General features: G+C 42.7%; 1 protein-coding gene across 2 annotated transcripts in view; it reads right to left on the reverse strand.

Moving 5' to 3' along the window:
* Nucleotides 1–2,867: 2,867 nt before the first annotated feature.
* CKAP5 (cytoskeleton associated protein 5) overlaps nt 2,868–15,465 on the reverse strand; it is a 70,271-nt gene continuing 57,673 nt past the window's right edge. The window contains exons 34-42 of one of the 2 annotated variants that reach the window (XM_019656477.1): nt 10,288–10,467; nt 9,180–9,367; nt 8,587–8,662; nt 7,666–7,854; nt 7,437–7,574; nt 6,857–6,940; nt 6,599–6,758; nt 3,711–3,799; nt 2,868–3,564 (exon numbers count right to left, since the gene is read on the reverse strand). In XM_019656477.1, coding sequence (XP_019512022.1) covers nt 3,322–3,564; nt 3,711–3,799; nt 6,599–6,758; nt 6,857–6,940; nt 7,437–7,574; nt 7,666–7,854; nt 8,587–8,662; nt 9,180–9,367; nt 10,288–10,467 — 1,347 coding nt within the window. In that variant the 3' untranslated portion in view covers nt 2,868–3,321. Of the gene's footprint in view, nt 3,565–3,710; nt 3,863–6,598; nt 6,759–6,856; nt 6,941–7,436; nt 7,575–7,665; nt 7,855–8,586; nt 8,663–9,179; nt 9,368–10,287; nt 10,468–15,465 lie in introns of both variants that reach the window. The other variant, XM_019656475.1, reaches the window with a different exon arrangement.

Raw genomic sequence — 15,465 nt, forward strand, 5'->3', positions numbered from 1 at the left:
GGTGCTGGTTTACAGCCTCATCTGAATTGAACGTTATTTATCACACAAGAAGTTTTCAAGAGAGCAAAACAAGTGGAAGTCTGACGGCACAAGGTCAGGCGAGTATGGTGGGTGTGGTAACACATCCCATCCAAGCTCCAATAATTTTTGACGGGTGATCAAACTTGTGTGTGGTCTTGCGTTGTCATGATGGAACACAACTCCTTTATAATGAACAAGCTCTGGACATTTCTGGATGATGGATTCATTCAAACTGTCCAATTGCTGACAGTACACTTTCGAATTGATTGTTTGGTTCCTTGGTAGGAGCTCAAAAAACATGACACTTTTAAAATCCCACCACACTGAGAGCATAACCTTCCTCTGATGAATGTCTGCTTTTGATGTCATTTGAGGCAAATCATCACCATCGGGACCAAGACCATTTGCACACCACATTGTTGTAAACAATCCACTTCTCATCACCAGTTATCAGTTGCTTCAAAAAAGGATCATTTTGCTCATGTTTAATGAGCATATTGCAGATGTTTATATGCGTTGTCAAATGAACTTCTGTGAGTTCATGCGGAACCCAAATATCGAGCTTGCTTACGTATCTCAGCTTCTTCAGGTGGTCGTGAACACTTGAATGATGGATATTCAATGTTTCTGCAATCTCTTGTATCATGTAACGTGGGTCTGACTTGATCAATGGCTTTATGTTGGCGTCAACCTTGGTGGGCCTCCCTGACTGAGAAGTGTTGCTGAGATCAAAAGCACCAGCACGGAATTTTGTGAACCATCACTGGCACTGACGTTCTTGTAGAGCATTGTCACCATAAATTTTATGCAACTTTTCACAAGCTTGATACCGCATTCTTCCCTTTATGGAAGTAAAACAGTAAAATATGGCAAAAATGCAGTTTGATCTTTCATCTTCAACTTCTAAAATCTCCAAAACTCAACCAAAACGCTCTATTTTTTTTTAGAATGAAGCTAGAACTGTCAGCTGTCAAATGACATAGCAATAACATAGATGCAAATGACTCTAGTACTTCCAAAAATGAACTAGTGCCATCTGTTGCAAACATGCATCATGACTTTTCTGACAACCCAATAGAACCTCTTAGTACTGAAGTTTTCCTTTTTTTTTTAAGATTTTTTTTTTAAGGTTTTATTGGGGAATTGGGGGAGGGGAACAGCGTTGGAGAATTGGGGAAGGGGAACAGACAGGTAGACAAATTGCTGTTTTGTTTTTCAGTCTAGTTGTGGAGGACGTTGCTTCACTGGCCCATGTTGGTATGATCATTGCGCTCTTCCTGGGTGAGGCAATCGGTCTCCGGTCATTGGCCAGTGGCTCACGGTGGTTCATGGCAGCTCTGGCCCACTGCCGGCTGCTCATGCTGGCTGCCAGCCACTCAACATAGCTCATGGCAGCCCACTGCAGCCTATGCCGTCGCCGGCGACTCACAGTAGCCCAGCTCCAGGTTGAGCTGTTGTTCATCATCTTAGCTGTAGAGGGCGTAGCGTCACTGGCCCTCAATGTGGGATCTGAACTGCGGTCCTGCTGCTCAGAGCTGGTGCTCCCAAGCGAGCTCTTAACGAGCTGAGCCACTCCGCTGGCTCTTAAAGATTTTTTTTAATTGGGGAATTGGGGGAGGGGAACAGACAAATTGCTGTCCTTCTGTTCTTCAGTCTAGTTGTGGAGGACGTCGCTTCACTGGCCCATGTTGGTATTATCATTGTGCTCTTCCCGGGTGAGGCAGTCACTCACTGGCCACTGGACGGCAGCTCATGCCAGCTGCTGGCTGCCAGCCACTCACGGAGCTCACGGCAGCCCATTGCAGCCCCGCTGCCACCGGTGACTCACGGCAGCACAGCTCTAGGTTGAGCTGTCATTCACCATCTTAGCTGTAGAGGGCGCAGCGTCACTGGCCCATGTGGGATCCGAACCGGGGCCCTGCTGCTCAGAGCGAGCGCACCCAAGCCAACTCAACCAAAGTGCCACTCGGCTGGCCCTGAAGAGTTTTTCTGACTGGAGCGAGGCCCTGTGAAATTTATTCCAGAGGTGACTCCTCAGTTCACAATCTGGTCCTCTCTCAGACTGAGTAGGAAGCAAGTGTTAGTCTAGACCAGGGGTTGGCAAACTGAGACAGAAGAGCGGCAGGGGTCAGCAAACTGCGGCTCGTGAGCCACATATGGCTCTTTGGGTACATACATGTGGCTCTGAAGTAAAATTGAAAATGAAAATAAAACTATCATAGTTTCATTTATAAAAAATTTCAAGGATATCATTCACATAATGGTGATTACGTAAAAATATATTCATGGCTCTCGAATAATTTTTAAATTGTTGTGAGGGACAGGATTGGCTCTTCCAGGGGTCGGCATACTTTTGAGATGGAATGTACCCAAAGAGCCGCGTGTGGCTCGTGAGCCGCAGTTTGCCGACCCCTGGTCTAGACTCAAAGAGACTCTAATAACCAGGCAGGATGCTCGTAAGCTCTCCCACACACCTTTAGTCTAATGAGCCCAAATCTAGTTGCAACCCCTGGGCACAATCTCACGTGCACTTGGGCAGCAAAGTGGCAGGAAGCCTAAGAGTTCTTGGGACCATAGTGATGACGGGAGGGAAGCCATGACCAAAACCTCAACACAGGGAAGAGTGAGATTCCTTTGCTCCCCTCAGAGCTGCATGTGGAAAGCAGGAAAGGTGGGTTCCTCCTGTTCCACAGGAGTAAGAGAGCCACGTCTGTGACCCAAGAAGTGGCAGCGTTCCTTAGGTCACTTTTAACCTTTCTCTAACTGGCTGAGTACTCAGCTGGTCCACAGAACAGGTGGCAAAGAGCTGCCCACACTCCCAGGTATGGAGCATCTTGGGAGAAGGGCACAGTTAATGCAAACTTTATTTATAAAAGACTCTTAAATTAGTTGTCTCATGCCATGCATTCATCCAGAATACAGTGACCCTTCAGGGCTACAGGGAGAAGAGCTCACAAACTCAAAGGAAAACTATTAAAGAGTTTCTAGTAGTTAAAAGCTAGGAAAGATTAGGACAACTTTACAAATGAGCAATTAAAAAGAAAAAAGGATATGGAAACTAGTCTGAGCTGAGGGCAGCTGTTTACAAGTCTGTACACTAAACTAATACACAGACAGTCTTCTAGAGGCAGATGCTGGCGGAGAAGCAGATATGTACAAATGCTTGTGCCACACGACTCCTCCCAGATCCATGTATGATACATACAGCCAGTTCGTGTACCCTAGGCCCGCCGAGGCCGCTTTAACTATGAGGACTCTAGTTTAGTAAACTAAAGCTGCAGGGGCTGGGAATGGGCGGCTTTATTTGCGGCTGCTCTTTATTCTCTCCAGTCTCTTTTTCAAGTCATCAATGTTAGCTGTGGACGAGGATGTGCTCATGCTTCCTGAAGAGTGAGTCTGGTTAGGATCCAGCTCTGAGTGCTGGTGCTGCTCCCGTGACTCCCGGAGCTGAGAGAGTTTGCTGTGCAGCATGTCTGTGGAAGAGGCAATGGTAGGAACTGCTGGTTTGGACAGCAAAGAGGTCAGCGGAGGCCGGTCATCTTGCTGTGGAGAGAAGAAGCGACATTGTCTAAGCAGGTCCAGAGGTGGCTCTGGAACCACATACACCAAGACTGGGCCACTTCGGGGCCAGCCTGTCCCTGACCTGCTTGTCACTGCCCCCGACCCACCCAGAGGGAAAGAAGCGGTACCTTTGTATTGTCCAGACCACATCGCTGTCGAAGGATTTTTAGCCTTTCCAGGTAGACGGACGGTCCCACCTCTTCTCCATTTGTGTTACCTGTGGAGGACACTGTGCTTGTGGGAGCGGGCACACATGTGACCTCCATCTGAGGGGAGATGCCTAGAAATGTGGAAAGAATATTCAGATATACACAAACCCCACTTCTAGTTGGCCCTTGTTAATCTGCCACCAAAAGGAAGATTGGGGGCTTAAAGATCGCCAACTGTACTTGAAGACTAAAAAATCCACAAGAATCCACCTGGAGTTGGCAATAAAGGGTGCTATGAAATATACAAGCTACAGAAAAGCAGATGTAGCTGGGCTATGCAGGGGCTATATACCTGTAACCCCGTAGCTGACCCGGGCAAGCCGAACAGCCGGAGCTGCCCCTGACTATACGGTCCGTGCCCAACCAAAGAACGTAAGGACTGGAAACGTTTGGAAGAATCAGACCAGGTTTGGAACAGGTGAGACACAGGGGAAAGGTCTGACTCAAACTGGGGAGGACAGCAAGGCATGCAAGACTATGGTATATTCACGAGGGAGAAGGGGAAATGGAGGTGGTCCCACACACACCCAAGGGAGGGCTAGGAACTGGAGCATCTGTAAGCCCCAGCACGAAGATAAGTATTCTGGGAGGAGAGGGGAAAACCAAAAACACCCATCACAGTGCCTACATTTCCGAGAAGAAACAATCACAACATGTAGGCATTTAAAACACCCAATCTGTTATCAATGAAATGCATTACCTAAGGCAAAGAGATCACATACTGGGAAGATACACTCCCTCGTGGTAAAGAGAAAAGTGAAGGAGGTTACTCTAGGGAAAGGAATCCTTTGATGTACAGAAGAGGGGAACACTCAGAGTGAAAAATGAATGAAGAAGAATGTAGAAGTCAGCAGTGATGGGTGCTTGAACACTCGAAGGCCTGAAAGCATTCAATAATCACTGGGGTACATGCCTGTGTTGCAAATGTGCTGTCTAGGCCAAATGTATCAGTCAAATGTTGACCATCACCAGAAAGGACTTTGGAAATGAGGAGACCCAACCTGATCAACCAAATCAGGGTGTGTCCCTATGTGGTATGCTATTAGACATTCTGCCCACTATGCTTCAACAAAAAGACTCTAAAGGGGTTCAAAACTAAAAGAAAGGACTTAACTGAAGCTTCAGCCCAGCAAGATACATGGTGAGCGAGAACATGACTGGAATCTGAAGATGGCAGAGGAACATGGTTTGGAGGCAAACAAATTCGAGAACGCAGGAGGAGGGACACTTCCCTGGACTCGGAAGCACTAGACGCAGGGCAAAGGGGAGGCGAGAGGGCACTTCTGCAGTTGGGTCCCTTTGTGGTTTAAGGCTGCTGACAGCTATTTTCTGTAACTGACACCCCCTAAGTCTTCCTTTTGCCTCTAGATCCTGTGAGCAGTGATTCTCAGATACTGGCTTTTTCACTGCGGGAACAGTAACATTTCAGTTTAACATCAGGACAGCATTCATTCATATCATTCAACAAATACCTATTGAGTGTTTACAATGTGCCAGGCAACAAAACAGACAGAAATCTTTACCCTTATGGATTTTAAATTCTAGCAGAGACAGAAAGACACCACACAATTAACCTAATAAATACTATGTTAGATGATATGTTAGATGTGGTTTAAATGCTATGTTGGGGTGAGGGGTAGGTTGCAGGTTGTCACTGAAGTCTCACTGAGATAGTGGTATTTGAACAAAGACCTGAGGACGAAAGGGAGCAGCCACAGGGCTGTCTTGGGAAAGAGCAATCTACGCAGAAGAAATAGCCCGTGCAAAGGCCCTAAGTGGGTGAATGCCTGGCGCATTCCAGAACAGCAAGGGGCTGACGGAGTGGAAGGAATGTCAGGGGGAGTAGTAGGTAAGAAGTATCAGGGGGCCATATAATGTAGTACCTCATAGACCTCTGTAAGGCTTTTTGCTCTTGCTGAAACGGAGGGTCTTGGGAAAATGTTTGAGAAGTGTTTTGGTTCTATGTATGTGTGGAAATGAATACAGGGAGGCGAGTGGAAGCGGGGAGGTCAGCGAGGAGGAGAGTGCTGCTACCATCCAGGTGAGACATGATGTGAAGATCAGGGCAGTAACAAAGTGATGAGAAGAGTGGGTGGATTCGCATAAAGTTTGGAGGGAGAGCCAAAAGGATTTCCTGACAGAGAGGAACAAAAGTCGCAACACCTTCGGGTCTGAGTAAACTGGAAGGATGAAGTTACCATCACCTGCCAAGGAGAAAATGCAAATGGAGCAGGTTTTGGGGGGACAGCAGGAGCTTAGTCTCTGACATGCTGAGTTCAAAACATCTACTAGAAACCCAAGTGGAGATGTCATGCAGGGTATGTAAGTCAAGATCAGGAAGGAGGCCTGAGCTGGACCTCCCCCAAACTGGGCCTTGCTGGTATAGAAACGGTATTTAAAGTGATGAGAGTAGATGGGTTAGTTAAGGGAGAGAGAGTAAGAAAGAGGAGCTAATCGTGGACTGAACCCCTGGGGGACTGCAACATTAAGAGTTCAGAGACAGGAAGAATCCATCAGAGGGGCCCGGGAGGAACAGCCAGTGAGGTGGGATGAAACCAAGAGAGCACACAGAGCCGGAAGCTCAGGGAGAAGCTGCTTCAAGGGCAGGGCACACTGCCATTGTCCCACACTGATGATGGGTCAAGCAGGTGACTCAGAGTTGACCACTGTCCATAGCAATGTGAACATCACTGGTGACCATTAAGTATTGAGGCGCACAGTTATAAATGTAAACCAATCAAAACCTCCGGTTCCTAAGCTGGGAGCTCTTTTGAGCTTATTCTTGCAGCTACTGGAGGAAAACATACCTGTGGAAGTGGGAATACGGCCTTTGCCCTCCCGCTCCATCTCGATCACCCGAAGGCCTCTCTCAACATAGCTCTGGAAGAACTGTGAGGAGTTCTTTAGAAATGGTTCAATGTCAGCATCTGAATATTTCTTCTTATATTCATATAACTCTGCTAGGCCCTGGTTAACAAGAGGAAGGAAGAGGTGGGGATGGATGTTAGTTAGTGACCCTTTTCCATAAAGCAGATCCCCATTTGGCTCAACCCTTTCCCTCTCACCTCTTTAGTATTCTCTTTAGAGCCAATCTTCTTAAAAATCTCAGCTAAGAAATCATTCACTTTGGCCTTTGATGATTTTTCATCCTGAAAAGTTGAAAGACACAAGGAAGGACTGGTTGGTTGGACTTGAGTCATTAATTAGGAACCAATGGTTGGATAAGAACTGAAAATATCTCAAAGTCCAGACCTTCCTGGTATGTTCTAGCAGAAAACAAGCACTGACACTACAGGGCTTGGAGCCGACCCACTGAATCGCTCGTCTTAGGTTTTCAACTAAATTTGATGGGAATGACCTGGCCCATTTCTCCCTGATTAAACAGCTCACAGTAGATTTATCTGATGACCAATGCCTTAGGCATAGACACACAAACCTTTAGTAGGAACCAGGAAGCACATGGCTATAAACAGTTTATATTTGAAACTTTCAAGGTGGAAATGGTTACAGCGTAACAGCAGGGGAGTGACCAGATCAATCCCTGAGCCTTTACCTTAGACCTCAGAGCACAGACTCCAGAGGCCTTTGACAAGATCACGCCCACACAACCTCACTGCCCTCAATCTTTCAAGTCAGGACACTCACGATTCGAGATGCTCCCTTTTCTGTTTCCTTATCAGACTTGCTCCCGGTCTGGTCCATACTGTGCTTCATCATCCGGCAGAGGTGGGCCTCCAGCTCAGACTCGTTCTTATTATCAATCATTGTTAGGTGGTCTAGGATCTGAGGGAAACACATGCACATTCAAATGGCAGCAACGCCATTTCCATGATCTCTCAAACTCCCTCAGGAACGAGTAGCTGTTCTCACTCACCTTGGGCCCTTTTAATTTGCATAAAGTGTGCAGCAACGTCTTTAGGGTCCTTATGGGAAATTCACTTTTGCATTGCTTCAGTTTCTCTTTGGGGAAGACCTTCATGAAAATGTGTATATCCAGAAGAATTCTGTCCAGATTAATGCTGTTGATGGTATCAGGCAATAGTCGAACCATTCTCCAGAGACACTATTGAAAAAAGAAACAAAAGCTAGAGGGAGTGACTGAAGAATGAGGATAATTTCTGTCACCATTCATCTTCCTTAAGCTCTGGGATCATTTCTAAAAGATGGTTAGGGATATGAATGTGGCACAGCATATCTTTTAAGTGCAGCTGCTAAAAATGAACAATTTTACTCACTTCAACCATGTTACTGGCTAAAGTGTGGCAAGTCATCCATCTAATCATCTCCATGCCTGCTTCCCACTCCCTAGAGAAAGGGGCCTTAATAAGAAAACATGCAAATTCTGTCTTGGGTTTGCTTGGTATCTGAGAATAGAGTAGTTCATCTGCTTGCACAAATCTAACCCCAGGAGACAAAATATTTTCACTGTTACAGTGTAACAACAGTGTTATAATGTTATATAAATGTTCATTTGGAGTTCTTCCATCAAAGCCAAAATATCCTAGGGCTATCTGTATCTTTTTCCCCAAAAAGAAATGAAGCTTTTTTTGATTCCAGGAGAATTGGTGAGATAGTTACAAAATAGCTCTTCCTTTTCACTGTTCCAGGCCAGGAATTATTTAGGCCTGAGCTAGGGGTATAAATTGGAGGAAGGGAAAATAGAGACCAACTATAATATATTTTTCAGACGTATCTTGGTTGACTGAGTTTGTCTTAGTTCTACTTCTTCTCTCCCCACACTTTAATAAAGTTTTGCATCTTTGAAAGAAAAAAGATCAAATTATTTCCACTTCACCTTCATAACAAGCTCTGAGAATTTTGGAGAACTGGCTGTTGCTAGCAGGCTGTCTTGGAGCAAAACAAGTAGGGCACTAGAAAAAAACAAATCCAACACAATGGCATTAAGTTTCAAATCTGCATTCCAAATAAAATCAGTAACTGAAAGGCCAAGTGTAAATATTCTCTATCCATTTAATAAATTGAGAGTTCATGGATCAAGAACTGTCTTTGAGGTTACCTGACATTCAGTTACTAAGAAAATAAATATAAACAATTTAAGCTTCGTAAATTGCTGCTTGGTGAATGGTAAAGCCTGTCACTACTTTTCATTGTCACTGGTAGCTGAGTAAAAAAGAAACGTACATGAGGGAGGGGGTAACTGACAAACTTGACAGTCCTATTCTAGAAAACTCATACTAGCTGGTTTACTGAGTTGATACTAGTTTTAGCTGCTATCGAGGTCGGAATACCTTTGGTTCTTGGAAAAAATAGTAATAAATCAACTTAATAGGCAAACCTAAAGTTACAACTGATCTAGTGCCTTCTGGTTTCCATGGGTAGACAAAAGAGAGGCTGTTCTAGGCTGTAGTGCTGAGAGTACAGATATACCTCAGGATGTTGGTCTGGTCTGACTTCTCCAGAACCTTCACCACCAAGAGGTTCACAGAGCGGATCACCTGTTGTCCTTCCTCCAGATCTTCGATTCGAGAATCCAGCATTAAGGTGATGAGGCCATGCATTAGGTCTTTCAGGACTCCAGTGGAGGCCTCCCGGGCGAGGCTCTCTATCTGGAACAGCTGTCCAATCATAATTGTGTTAGAGAGGCATGAAACTCAATATGCAGAGCAAGGAAGACTCTAGTAAACAATTATATTGTATTTTTAATAATTCAGAGTATTAGGAAAAAATAAAAATCACCACATTCGCCCCAAACTCCAATAATAGTCATAATTAATTGGTGTTCTTCCTTCCTATGATAGGAGTGTGTTTGTTTTTTTTCTTAAAGTTTTTTTAATTGGGGAATTGGGAGATGGGAACAGCGCTGGGGAATTGGGGGAAGGGAAACAGACAAGTTGCTGTCCTTTTGTTCTTCAGTCTAGTTGTGGAGGACGTTGCTTCACTGGCCCAAGTTGACACCATCATTGCGCTCTTCCCAGGCGAGGCAGATCAGTCACCGGCTTCTGGATAGCCGCTCACTGCGGCTGCTGGCTGCAGGCTACACACAGTAGCCCATGGCAACCCACTGCAGTAGGGGCTGCAGCCTACGCCGTTGCCGGCGACTCATGGCAGCCCAGCTCCAGGTTGAGCTGTTGTTCAGCATCTTAGCTGTAGAGGGTAGTGTCACTGGCCCTCATATATGGGATCTGAACCAGGGCCCTCTGGCGTCCCAAGCCAGCTCTTAACCAATGCGCCACTCGGCTGGCCCAGGAGTGTTTTTAATGTAAGCAATTATATGTGAAAAGCCAGCCAGGGCCCACCATGCCTAATGAAGAAACTGGCAGGATGCAGAATTCTAGGTAGTATGTACGCATTTGACTTTGTATCCTAACAATAACTGTAAGCTGGGGTGTTGTCCAACATCTAATGGAAGTAGTTAGTAGCAAGCATGTAAATTTCTACATAGGATTCCCTGGGACATTTACACTGACTCAAGCTTCAGAGCCAGGGCGGGATGAGACACTCAAGAGAAGCTTGTAATCTGCAGAGACACCCTTACCGAAATCATGTTGCCAATGATACAGCTATACAACTTGATGATCTCATCCTTCTCCAATTTCTCATCTGCCATGTGTGTGTTGTAGATGAGTCTTAGCTGCATGAACGTGGCTATCAGAAACTGATCAATATGGCCAGACATAGCTTCAGCTTTGTCTTCCTGTCTCAGGACCTCATCGATCTGGTAACAAAAATCCAAGATGTGTTTTACAAGCTTCATACTTCTAAGTAGCAGGACGACACTACAAGGATGTCCCTGTATTATTTATTAGCAAAGCATTTCCAATATCTTAACCTTGAAAAAAACTCAGTCACTTTACAATATAAATAACTAGTCCTAAAGGATTCAATTATTCAATGAATACTTACTGAGCAAGATACTGTTAGGCGAATTAGTTGCAGCTCCTATTCTAAGTCTCACTGTCTAGTTCAGGGAATAATAACCCCCATGTTTAAATGTCTATTAAAGAGTGTTTTTATACCCATTATCTCATTTGATCATTCCAACAGCTCTGAGAGGTGGACAGGGCTGAGAGTAAGATCTCATTTACCAGATGAGAAAAATGAGGCTCAGAAAGATCAGATTATTTAGTTCAAACTCAAAACTCAAGTTTCCCACATCTTGATTCAGTGTTCTTTCTGTTTTGGTACACTGGTTGTTACTAATGGTAAAATGTTACTATGGGGAAAATGTGTTTCCTGTTCACTACTGCAAAAAGATCTTTATGAGTACATAAATAACACCCTGAGACAATCATGTCAGTCTTCAGTGACCATCCTTTCACGTAGGGCTGCCACACTGCACAGCTCCAGGGGCCACCATTTATCAGACCACATTGCAAATGGTGCTCCCTGGTGTTGAGGCCAATGGTGCTACTTTCATTTATCTCTTTATACACGTATGTCCCATACGTAAGCACATACGATTTTATATAACTGGGGCTGTTTAACAATGCTGTTTCAATATAAACACCATAAAAAAAATATCTTTTCCCAAGGTAATTAACATTTAACAACCTGGTATATATTCTTTCATGTTCACAGAATCATATACAATCATATATGCACACATACATGGTGTCAGGCGCTGCTTATTCTATAAAAGGATTATAGTATACATATATACTCTGCATCTAGCTTTTCTAACTCAACAGAAAATATGAAAATCCTTGAAGTCAAAGGAATATGGGCACATCTTGTTTTATAGCACTTCACAGATGCTGCATGTTTTACAAATTGAAGGCAAGACCCTCTACTAGTAAAAAAGATTACGATTTGCCTTCTTGTGATACTTGCTTTCTTGCACTGGTCTGGAACTGAACCCACAACAGCTCTGAGGTATGCCTGTAGTTTTATTTTTAAAGGCTCATAATAGTCCAAATATGCATATACCAAAATTTACTCAATCGTTCTCTTCTAAATTTTCAATGTGTTTCCAGTTTGGTTATTTTGTCCACTATAAATAATGTTACAATAAACATCTTTGTGTATATGTCCAAATGTATTTGTTTTTATTTCTAAAAGAAAGAGTCCCAAGAGTATAACTTTTTAGTCTGAAGGATAAAGCATTTTTAATTATGGTATAATAGATATTACTATATTGCTTTCTTTTAAAATGTACTAGCACATATCCACATTTCTACATTTCATGTATGACAATGCTGTTTTTCCAGCATCTCTATCAGCTGTATGTGTTACTACTCTTTTTACTTTTTGTCCCTCTGATGGCTTAAAAATGTTATCTTATTGTTAATTTAATTTGCATTTGTGGTTGTTACTTTAAAAAATTGTCTTAAAACAAAACTCTCTTTGCTATTCTTAGGCCCTTTGATATCCCATATAAATTTTAGAATCAGCTTCTCAACTGCAGGAAAAAAACTTATGATTTTGATTGGAAAGGCATTGAATTTACAGATTAATTTGAGGAGAATTGGCATCTTTATAATCCTGAACCTTGTGAACATAGTATACTTCCAGTCATTTGGAAATTCTCTAATGTCATTCAATAAAGCTTTATAATTGTCTTTGTAAAGGTCTACATATACACTGCTTGATTTATTCCTAGGTACTTAACGTTTATTGTTTCTGAGGGTTTTCTCTTTTAATTTTTTTATTATGGTAAAATATATATAACATAAAATTTACAATTTTAACCATTAAAAATAATTTTTTACATATTAGTTTCAGGTGTACAAAACAACATAATCATTAGACATTTACATCCCTCACAAAGTGATAACCCCCTGCCCCAAATTTACTTACCCCTCTGACATCGTATATAGCTGTTACAACATTTTAACCATTTTTAAGCGTACAATCCAATGGTATTAAATATTCACAATGTTGCATAACCATCATCACTATCTATTTCCAGAACTTTTTCATCATTCCAAACAAACTCTGTACCCGTTAAATAACTTCCTATTCTCCTCTCCCCCAACCCCTGGTAACCTCTATTCTATTTTCTGTCTCTATGTATTTGACTATCCTAGGTACCTCATATAAGTTGAATCATACAATATTTGTCCCTTTGTGCCTAATTTATTTTACTTAGAATGTTTTCAAGTTTCATCCATGTTGTAGCATGTATCAGAATTTCATTCCTCTTCAGGGCTGGGTAATATTCCATTGTATGCATATACCACATTTTGTCTATCCATTTCTCTACTGATGGAGATTTGGGTTGTTTCCACCTTTTGGTTATTGTGAATAATGCTGCTATGAACATTGGCATACAAGTATCTGAGTCTCTGCTTTCTAGGAGTGGTTTGGGGCTTTTACTGTAATTCTATGTTTAATTTTTTGAGGAACTGCTGAACTGTTTTCCACAGTGGTTGCACCACATTATGTTCCCACCAGCAATGCACACAGGTTCCAGTTTATCCACATCCTTGCCAACACTTGTTATTTTCCATTAAAAAAAAAATCCTAATGGGTGTGAAGTGGCATCTCATTGTGGTTTTGATCTGCATTTCCCTAACAACTAATGATGGTGACTATCTTTTCATGTGCTTATTAGCCACTGGTATATCTTCTTTGGAGAAATGTCTATGCAAGTCCTTTGTCCATTTTTGAACTGGGTTTGTTTTTCTTGTCATTGGATTGTAGGAGTTCTTTATGTATTCTGAATATTAATCTGGTATCAGATATATGATTTGCATTTATTTTCTCTCATTATATAGATTGGCTTTTCACTCTTGTAATAATGTCCTTTGATGCACCAAACTTTAAATTTGATGAGGTTCAATTTAATTATTTTGTTGTTGTTGCCTGTGCTTTTGGTGTCACATCCAAATCACTGTCAAATTCAATATGATGAAGATTTCCCCTATGTTTTCTTCTAAGAGTTTTATAGTTTTAGTGCTTACATTTATGTCTTTGATCCATTTTGCATTCATTTTTGTATGTTAAGGGTCCAGTTTCATTCTTCTGCATGTGGATAAACATTTTCCCCAGCATCATGTGTTGAAGAATGTCCTTTCCCCACTGAATTGTCTTGTCACCCTTTTGATTCAGACCACTAATTTGGTTTCTGTAGTGATCATCCTCTCCTTCAGTCCATCTACTCAGTTTTAAAATTCCACAGCCATGGTTTTTTGCTCAGAAGAATCTTTGTGTATAAATTTACCTTCAGTACTCTTTCTACACCTCACTTCCCCCCTCTCATGGTCATCCTGTCTCCTTCCACAGTTTCATTTTACCGTGACATTCCTGTTCTGGTTATTTTATTTTTCCTCCCAGCTACTGGGTCCCTTAAGGTGTGTTAGTTAGTTTTTTTTTGTTTGTTTGTTTGTGTTTTTTTTTTAGCTGAGCCATCCTGCCACCTGTTGGCAGCTCAGTGGCAGCTCAGCTTGGGCTGGGAATTGAACCGGCAACCCTGTTGCTCAGAGCTGGCACTCTTGAGTGAGCTCTTAACCAACTGAGTGACTCGGCTGGCCCAAGTTATTATTCTTTTTCTGTCCAGAATTCACTTGTGGGTTCACCTTCGACAACCCTCAACTATGGCAATCTGAGAATGGGAAATATAGCAGTTTCTGTCCTCGTAGGTTTGTGATATACCACCCGGCAAGCTGTCAATCATATGGCAAAGCACCAAAAGCAGGCATTTCTGCTCTTTGTTCTCTGAAGGTATAAATACCAGAGACATGCCAGTCTCAGATAGTGAATTTGGCCTTTTTATCCAGTTCCCTGGAGTTCCTTGGGGCTAGGGAGAACACCAGATCCTCCTATTAACATTCACATAGAACACTGTTGCCCTTCCTTTAAGAGATCTACTGATTTCCACAGACAAAGAGAGATCTCTCTCCAGGATTTCTGGTATTTGATTCTGTTCCCTGGGCTCTGCACTAGAGAACCTTAGATTCTCCTTAGGCCCACAGGGGAAAAAGTCTCAAGACAGAACTTGAGGCTTGCTTACATTCTTCAGATACTACCTACCTGCCCTAGCAGCTCCTCTACTCAGAAAAGGCAGATGGGTTTGGATTGAAGTTGATATAGGCAGGCAACAAGGGATGCTATACATTCAAGTCTCTATTTTCCAGAATCCCCTCCATTTTTTTCCCCCAATATCAAAACTGTTAATAGGAGACTGTCAAACAACACCAAAAATCTAAGATTCACAATTCTGCCATTCTACTTCTAACCGTCTGTCTTCATGAGGATGTCTAGTGGGCTGCTCAAACTTAACAAAGCAAAGATATAGCTCTTGATTTCCAACTTCTCAAGACTGCTCTTCCCCCAGCCTTCTCAATCTCAGTACAAAGCACCACCCAGCAGCTCAAGCCAAAAATCAAAGAGTTGCTCTTGATTTCTCTCTTCCCTTACGTTTTATATCCAATCTATCACCACCTGCTGTGGACCTGACCTCTGAAAGCTACCCTGAAACCCCTCTTCTGTCTCTCCACCATGATCATCCTAGTGCACATGACATTTCTGACATGAATTTCAACCACAGCTTTTTGACAGATCTCTCAGAATCCACTCTTGCCTTGCCTACAATCTGGTCTCTACAGAGTGGCCAGAGTGACTTTTCCCCAATAAAAATAAAGTTCAAACATTATAGAAAAGTTGGAAGTATAGTAACGGAACTTTTTGAAATCCTGTATCACTTGAGAGTAAGTTGTCAATCTGATGCTGCATGCCCCCTGATACTTCAGTGTGTATTCTTTTTTTTTTTTTT

The sequence above is a fragment of the Hipposideros armiger genome, unplaced genomic scaffold (assembly GCF_001890085.2).
Source record: "Hipposideros armiger isolate ML-2016 unplaced genomic scaffold, ASM189008v1 scaffold_258, whole genome shotgun sequence".
NCBI classification, from domain to species: domain Eukaryota; kingdom Metazoa; phylum Chordata; class Mammalia; order Chiroptera; family Hipposideridae; genus Hipposideros; species Hipposideros armiger.